The following is a 9078-nucleotide window of genomic DNA, read 5'->3' as shown; positions in this document are numbered from 1 at the left end:
CTTTCCCTCTTTGTTCTTAAGAACCTTTTGGGTTCAGGGTTTTTTTTTTTCCCCCCCAACCTTGGCATCATCTGACTCAGTGAACTTTTGGTAACTGCTTTGTTCATACATGTCTACTTCCAAATAGCTCTCTCTTCTGACAAGTATGGTCTAGAGAGTTTACTCCTGGCATTTTTGATGTGGTTCAGACCATTGAAGGACTTGAATGTGGAAGATGCTATAATGGGGAATGTGCATGCCAAGCAAAAGAGGGAGAACATCCCTCCCCCTTGCCCCCATCCCAGCAGGTCATTGGCCTCGGGGAAGTTCATACACAGGATTCATTTCTCAGAGTTTCCTCTTCAACAGTAAAAGCCATAAACACAAAGGGTTTTCATTCCATTTGAAATGACAACTTCAGATCCTTTAAACCACTTTCCACACAGATAAACCACCTCATGTCCGACACAGCTTCTCACAGCGACGTGAAGACGTGTTGGCCACCACTTCCAGGGACACCTGGGACCCACTCCGTGTCTGGTGTTTGTTCTTCAGCCTTGCGTTCAGGGAAATTTATACCTGTGGCAATAACACTATTTCCAGTGTTCTTGGTTCAAAAAAATGCTTATCTGCCAGACTATCCCTCACTGCAGCATGAAATGGGACCAGCCAGTTCTAGGTCTGCTTTTTGAACCAAAATCCACCTTGAAGCATAACTGGCTCATCTTTTTTTGGGCTGTGACCAGCAAGGCGTTCCTGCTTCAAGGAAGCCACCCTCATAATTGACGCTGCACCCATGCAGTGGGTAGATGTTTAAAATGGGGACGGACGGCTTTGCCCTGAAACAGGCAAGGGCTGCTCCCACAACCCAGCAATGCAGCTTGGCTGCAGGGAACTTCCCAAACCTCTCCAACAGGATCAGCAGGAGCCTTGACTATTTGCCACCTATCATGTTCTTAAACTGCCAGCTGTGAGAAGAGTCATTTTGGGAACGACTGAGGAAGGGAAGAGACCGGGGCAGAGGAAAGCAAGGCGCTCGCTGTGCACGGTCCCTTTTCCCACCCACTGTAAGAGCAGGGGGCCATGAGCCCATGCCCTGCACCACACCTGCAAGCAAAGGCAGCTGTACGCCGAGGACTCGGGTCACTGAAGGGTCTGGTGGCCCAGACAACATCAGCACAAAACAGCTCCTCTCCCACCTTGCCCCCAGCAACGCCAGACTCATTTTTTCCTCACCATCCCAGCCCATTACCCTCTATTTTACACCAGGCTGTCACAAACCCACCTAAGACTTCACATATTTCAACACAAAGCAGCCACTAAGTGAAGCAATGTAATTTATTTGACATTATACCAGACACGGGTGCTCCAGATTCAGACCCAGACTTGACCTTAAAACAATTTAAAATCCTGGATTTGCTGTATTGGCAGTATCAGAGTTACCTGCCTGAGAGCTAAACGTGTCAGTATTACAGCTATTGAAACAGAAAATTAACATGAGAGTCGAGCGAGGAAGCACTATTAGTCCATTTCAATTGTGAACTCCCTTCCAGTTTTGGGGTGCTGGAAGAAATGACAAGGCTGTTGGGCAACTTTGCAAGTATTTTAGTATAAAGCAGCTCTCAGTTACTCATGTCACAGTAGTGTCTAACTACAAGAACAAGGGAATATGGATTTTTAAAAAAATTTTTTTCTAAATTAATGGGCAGGCTAAGAGAAGAAGCCCCCATCCGCAGCAGAAGGGCTGGGGAGTGCTCCCTCTCCCTCGCCCCTCTTAATGAATCAGGTACCACAATACAACATAGCTCCTGATGACAGTAAATTTAAACCACAAAAAAAAAAAAAAAAAAAAAAAATCCCCCTTACACCACTGTTTTCACATGGCAAAGCTGCACAGCACTATCACATCTGGTAGAGCCTGCCTGGAAACCTGCAAAACCCGCCCAGGGACACACACACACACCTGAAGATGGGACATAGATCTGAAACAGAGTATTACAACCAGCTTCACCGCAAACTCACTGCTCGTTGCTTTGGCTGGGCAGACGCTATCTTTCAAACTGCTTTACTCCATTTAACAAATGTTGACATATGCCAAAAAAGTGAATGGTATGTACTGGTGGCAAACAAATCCATAGTCATCACCTCTACTAGATTCTCCTCAGCTGAGAAACAGGGCAGTGTTATTACCCAACAGGATGTCACCTCCCCCTGCAAGAACCAGCTGTAGTTTATATGAAGTACGTAGTTTAAAATGCACAAAGATGAGATGAACATGAGTGATGCCGGAAAAACCAAAGAAAACTTTTTCCCCTACAAGTTACCGACTTTGTTTCTTCAGATACAGCCTTTGAAAGGAGACACGAGATGGTGTACATGTACACAGATTTCTTAGGCTATCACATGAGGCAGTCCTAGTTGAAATAACACACTTTCAGTACACAGCTTTTTTTTTTTTTCTTCTTCAAAAATTTTTAATGTGCATCATGAAAATGATCATCCCTTTCTCTCTCATTACTGACATGGAGGCAGTATACCCTGTAATCTCAGAACAATTCGAATTACCAGAAATAAAATGAAAACTGTTTTCAGGGAAACATGCATTTATTGTTAAGCATTCCCAGTGAAAATCAACATCTTTTAAAATGTGTGTTTATTTAAAAAATTATTTGTGTACAAAAGTGTTTGTGTAGTTTTTATTTTCAAGACAAAAAACACTGATGCTGCATTCCAGCCCACCCGCTCCTCCTGTACAGGAAGTCCGATGCTCAGGAACCAACCTCCTGCGATATTTTTTATTGGTAATTTTTTTTTAATTAGAAAAGTCAGAATTTAGGATGGAAAAGGTAAGTGAAAAGCAGGGTTCTTCAATAGTTGACATCAGCATTCGTATGATGGCAGCCTCCTTCATACACCACAACAGAGCACCAGCAGTTGCCGCAAATCGTAAAATGGACAAGTACAGCATTTTCACAGTACATTTCCTCATCTGTTGAGTCATATATCTTAACTTACATTATCGATGAATGGCTCAGCACCATAAACGATCAGCTAGCTATTTTGATGCCTACAAAGCAGGTAACAGCAGAGAAGGAACATCACATCACAGTACAGTGCAAATGATTTGCAAGAGTTTGTCCAGAGAGAACAAATCTGAAGTCGAGTTGCTACCTACAGAGCACTGCAGCTGGAATAACCAGGCAAGAAGCAAAATGCGTTAACGACAGTTGGTCTTGTGAGTCTGATGATGAATCAGCTGATGACGCCAATACCACAAACGGGAAGAGCGAGCTAGATGATTACTGATGGGTTTGGAATAGATCAGAAAACTATCAAGAAAGAAGCGATTGCCCCTTTGCCTAGCCACAGGAGAAAGCTGTGCCTGGAAAATGCGGACGGTAACAGTGAAAACATCTATACAGTCTTCCCAGAAAAAGCTTTAGGCACCCAATGAGCACCTTTACTTTCACGCTTTAGTTCTGCGGCGCAACAGACGGTATGATGAAACGCGCTTTCGCTATCTGTTGTCGAGCCAATTGCTCATCAAAACCATACAAAACCAACCACCTGACACAAATCAGTGGCCACGCTCATCGCGATGCTTCTCATCAACTCTATCAACAAAACATAGCAGGAGAGGACACCTCATCTTCTCGTTGTGTCTGCTCATCAGCAGACATTAAGTAAAACTAACTTTCACTGCTAAATTATTTAACATTTCCCCCTCTGGGCAAGCCTCCAAGTCTAAGCTAGCTTTTGTCGGTATTTAGGAAGGAAACAAGGGACGAGCACAGTTAGGTTTCCCCTTGCGCTGAAAATGGAACACTTCACAGTATATGACCAATGCAGTAAACAAAAGCTCTTGCTTGAAATTGTGTTTTGATTCCCCCCCCTCCTTCCCCAATTAAATAAGCAATCCATATGCTCTGAAGTGCCTAGTCTGATTCACAGCTGTTAAGCTTAAATTTGCATAGTTTAAATGTTTCCGTTACCCACACCATATAATGCAGATTGGCGTTACAAGGTAAGCTTCTTCCTGGCTATTTAATTCCTCCTTTCAGACAACCACAAAAAAAGATCCTATGTTCCTTATGTCAGTGTTCCAATACTAATTTACTTCGAAAACAGTTAAATACAATGATAATTAAAAAACCCCGAGACATATTCCTACACCATTACTATCTAATTGCTCGGATAACTACTACCGAACCAATTATAGTCAAGGCCCCATGTACTCTGTGGCAAGCTTTTTTTTTTAAAAAAAAAAAATAATTAAAGTTTGGAATATGCAGAATGAATAGCACTAAGTGCCACATCTTTCCAGAAGGATATGTTCCTAAGTTTTTTCTCCAAAATGTACCAGTTTGTCATACTGAGAACACAGCTTGTTCGCAGAAGAAACGGGAGGAAGCTGTGAATTTGGTGAGTGGGGGTGGGATACAGCCAGGGCTTTTGGCACTCACGGGAAAACGGAGGCTTTTGGCAACAGGAAAGGGCATTTCTCTACCTTTGAACAAAGCTGTACTTTACTCTTTGAGGAACTGGATGAGATAGGAGCTTCTTGTTCCCCACCAACAAAACAAACAAGGGATAAACCACTTTGCTGGATGCATGTTAAAACGTTCAGCAGTGAAATCTGACATGCTCTGGCAATCAGTAAGCGTCATTACCAATACCTTGTTTAGAAAAATGGGGCCATTTAGACTTCAAAATTACTGTTTCAAGCCGTCTTCCTACACGATAGAGGAAGACAATGCAGGATTTTTTTGTCCTTAGAAAGCAACTGTACCCATGTTTTATGTTCTTGTTGTAAGAAAGTGGTAAATGTGCAGCCTGAGTCCGCAGCTGTAGTGGACTGCATGGCAACTCCACGTCTGTGAATGCACAGGGCCCTGAATATAGCGATGTTCAGTCATACAGAAAACAGAACTACCATTTTGTATGTACAAACTCACAATGATAAACCGAACAGTAACAGCAAAATTCCTAGGGCTCAGCCCCAGCTGCAGTTAAACTAACCTCGTACAACATTATCCCTATATTCAACTCTGATAATTACCAAGAATACAAAAACATTCCTTATAAAGGACTCGCATGCCAAAATTCAGAAGGACTTCAGACCACAGATGTCTCCTTAATGCTGGGTCATGTTTTCTTCCCAGCTCACTTCTTGAGAAGCTTCCCTCCTGCCAGCACCTGAGCTAGCATCAAGATATCTTTGCTATCAAGCACGTAGACGGAGGGCAAAACCCAGTATCCAACATCTATACATAAGGGGAAAGGGGAAGACGAGCGTTTTGCTTGTAGAGAAGAAAATGAGGCAACTTCATGAGAAGTAAAGCTTAACAGGACACTGTTTCAGAGGTGACCATGCTCACCTAAGAACCATTTCCTCTTTTCTCCCCCTCCCCCTTTCCCTGGCTTCCTTCATCCCTTTACATACTGTTGGAAAAACCTGCTGTTCTTAGGAGACTAATCTTATCAAAAGACACGTTCAGAAGCCCGTAACTGAGAAGTTTTATGCCTCCAACAATGATTTCCAAGTTCGTTCTTTTGATAAATAGCAGCGAAGAACAAGGGAAAGTAGTCAGCAATTTATAATTACCACCAGGGTAAAAAAAACAGGTGTTGATGTAATCAAGAAGTTCTTAGCCTGTATAACAGAAAAGACAGCAACTTGAGATTAACACAAGTGGCATTTTGCCAGTTTCCTACCATCCCTGGTTTTCACCTAGCAAACCAGCTGAACAGTAGCAGCTTCTTGTTAAAAAAATAAATAAATATAAGGAAAGACAAACCAACTCATTTCCTTTGGCATCATTGCAAATGATTTACACTAACTCAAGAAAACCCAAGAAAACTGATCACTGACTACACCTTAAAAAGCAGTAAGTATAAAGACTAAGCAAATGCATTTAGTATTGCACTGATATGAGTTCAAAGTATTTAGTGTCTGTGCCCTGAAATATTTTAAGTTTGGACACATCAGACAGAGCAGTACAGTCCCTGAACTAGCTAGGTCTCCACAGCTCTATTTTCTGGTTCTGTTACCCTACACTATGCTCCAGATATTTAACAGATACAATAATGTTCCTGATTTCCTCTAGTATGATTTATAAACAGACTGTCTATGAAGTGTGAATCTATTTCCAACTTGTACTTCATAGTTGCAGAAAAACCCCAGACAGACATATATACCCCCGCCCCATTAATCCACAGTTTAGGAGAAAAAACAGTCATGGAAAAGATGACTTATACAGTACTTCATTATCCACAATCCCCACTCTCTAGTCTCAGGATTTCTCTGAACTTCCTTGTCAGATATATTTTCAGAAGTTAGCATCATATTCACAAAGACATTACAGCTCTCTTTAAATAGATGTACTAGTGTTTGAAATTGCAAAACTAATAATTTTCAAGCTTTTGCACTCAGGATGAAATGTCGTTTTAATACGAATAAAAAGACTGACTGTATGTACAAGCCAAGGTAAGATTTCAGTTCTTGTTTATCAGAAACATCAATCCAAAAGAAAGCTAAACTGAGAACACACTTCTACTTCTATGTGCATTTGAAGTATGTACAGTAAAAACACCAACACAGCCTCCATGTGTCAACTAGAGAAAAATGCAAGCAAGGATAAATTTTAAAGTACCTGGTAAGCAATCCTTAAATTGAAGCCAAAAATAAAGCTAGAAAACCGCTGCAAAAAACAGCTGATTGCATCATATCAAGTACTCAAAGAAAAATTTTTTAATTCTCAGTACACTAGAGAATCAAGCTTTCTCCTCCTTCAAACCCAGTGAAATAATATTATCCAGAATGTACTGAAGAACATTTTAGATCTATTTAAGACAAAAAAAAGGAAAGAAAAACAGCTCCATCTTTTTGTGCTATATCGAGGCATACTCCTTACGAGATTGTGTAGAAAACATGATGGATGAAAATCATTACTGATAATTCAAAATATTTTTTTTAAAGGGGAGCCTAGACTACTGTAAATGGCACACATAATACCCACAGATGATGAAACATAATCTAGTGAGGATTTTCAGCTGTGTGATGTAAGGGAGAGGAGAATCAGGATTCCCAATTAACAAGCTAGAAAGAAACCGGTTCTGAATAGGTCACCATTTGGAACTTTGGGTAAGTCCTGAAAGTCTTTCAGGAAAAAAGTTACAAGAACACTCGAATATTTCAATGGTGCTCTCTTCAGCGACCCTACCTAATATGTCTATTAAGTACAAGCATGCAACTATAGGTCAATCCACAGGCACATAGGATCCATGTTAAAAACAGTAAGATAGCTGTGATGAGTGGCACCAACAATTTTGATGACTAACATTCAAAAATGTTGCTTTCTGAATTACTAAATCAAAATCCTGAAGCAAGTTCCTGCTAGTCTTCGTCACACTGCTAAACACTAAAGTAGGCATGTTTTTCCCCCATTATTTTAGCTGAGCTCAAAGAATTTTTACAATATTTAGTAAGAAAAAAAATTAAAGTATTTCCCCTTTTTAAATTTACACAGACGTTTAATTAGCTTTATTTACAGAGCGGTTTTTTCAGTCTCCAATAGTGCCTAGATAGCATCATCAGGCAAGAGTGCCAGTTTTAAAAGAGAATCTATATAGAATCCTAAAAATAACAGATGGTGATGCTCCTCCAGAAGGGGCAAGCTGGACTACTGAAGCAGCTCTCTCTACATGGCTCAGTTACTCAGGAGCAATTCTGTTGCAGTCTCTACATCCCATGATTTTGAAGACAAGGCCACTATTACTGCATTCTGTAATGAGAAAACAAAAACAATAATATTTTCAGTTCCGAGGAGTGGAATGAAAAGTTCACAGATTAATCACAACACGTTAGTTTACCATTTGTTAAATCCTAACTAATAATTTATAGAAAAATTGTTTCAAAAAAGGCAGGGGTAGCTCACAAGATTTACTAGTAACATAGTATTTTAGAACTCCGATTCTTAAAAATAGTTAGCAAAACAGAATGATTAGACCTACAGAAGGTCATAGAAGCAGCAAGTCTACTTTAGTATACTAATGACTCCCTGTATTTATACACACATACTTGCCCTGTTGCTACTGAAAAACATTTAAGTTATATATACTTACCCTATCAAAGCCCATAGCACAAAGGTTTTCTATTTTTTTGGTGTATTCTGGACTAGAAACTGGTGCTCCAGCATACACATGTGCCCAAAGTCGAGCTGTCTGTTTAAACATTTCTGGATTTTGTTTGTACTACACAAAAGAGAGAAGGGGGAGAAGGGGAAAGTTAAATCAACTCAGCAATCCAACAAAAAAGCAAGATGATACGGCAGATTCCAATCTGTCATTCTTTCTACAATATCTTCAACAGTGTTTCACACTGATCACACTGCTATTTTTGAAATGAAATTTGGAGGTGAGGATTACACATAGAAGTAAACCTATGCAAGCATTTGATTTAATGTGCTTGCCTTTAGGTTAAATTACGCACTATAGGTATTTTATGTGTACAATCAGGTACTGCTCTCAATTGCAGTAATCAAAAGTGAAGTAGCTATATTTAGCACAGCTACTGAAAATTTATATTCAGTGTGGCAGAGCACAAATTATCCCTGTGTTAACATCTCCTGAAGGTACATACTGCATACTACTCTAATGTATTTCTCTGATCACTTAAAAATATGCCTAGTTTTATACACTGCAAGTAGGTCCGCAGTTTTTCAGTCAGGGCTGACATTTTACTACCAGGCTTCCTCCTGAGAATAAGGATATTGATAGTGCATGTGACAAAAGAAAGGCTGAAAAATGGATGAGCATGTGCAAAAATCTAGGAAGCTGCAACTCTTTTCATGCAAGCTATTATTTACCACGAAAAAAAAATCATGCAGGGTATGTAAATATTATTTTGCACCAATCTCGTCACTAACAAGTTTTCTAATAAACTACAGAATGGACCTTATCACAGAGAGTTTTCAGCCTGCGCCAAGAACTCAAAAGCCTAGAAAGTGGGTCATCTGTCATAAATTGTACTCAGAAAAGCAAGATGAGTTTCCTGTTTTAGCAGCTTTTGTATGTAATATCAAGTTTAAGTCTTTTGTA

At 40.1% G+C, this 9078-nt stretch overlaps 1 protein-coding gene across 1 annotated transcript in view; it reads right to left on the bottom strand.

Annotated features, from left to right (window-relative positions):
• Positions 1-7491: 7491 nt before the first annotated feature.
• The window catches only part of UBE2K (ubiquitin-conjugating enzyme E2K), a 24735-nt gene continuing 23148 nt past the window's right edge, over positions 7492-9078 (bottom strand). Inside the window, exons 6-7 of the mRNA XM_009574169.1 lie at positions 8104-8232; positions 7492-7763 (exon numbers count right to left, since the gene is read on the bottom strand). Coding sequence (XP_009572464.1) covers positions 7689-7763; positions 8104-8232 — 204 coding nt within the window. The 3' untranslated portion in view covers positions 7492-7688. The remainder of the gene's footprint in view (positions 7764-8103; positions 8233-9078) is intronic.

Source organism: Fulmarus glacialis, unplaced genomic scaffold (assembly GCF_000690835.1).
Source record: "Fulmarus glacialis isolate BGI_N327 unplaced genomic scaffold, ASM69083v1 scaffold5160, whole genome shotgun sequence".
Classification (NCBI taxonomy): Eukaryota; Metazoa; Chordata; class Aves; order Procellariiformes; family Procellariidae; genus Fulmarus; species Fulmarus glacialis.
The sequence above is the reverse complement of the archived record's forward strand: the minus strand, read 5'-3'. Positions and strand labels throughout refer to the sequence as shown.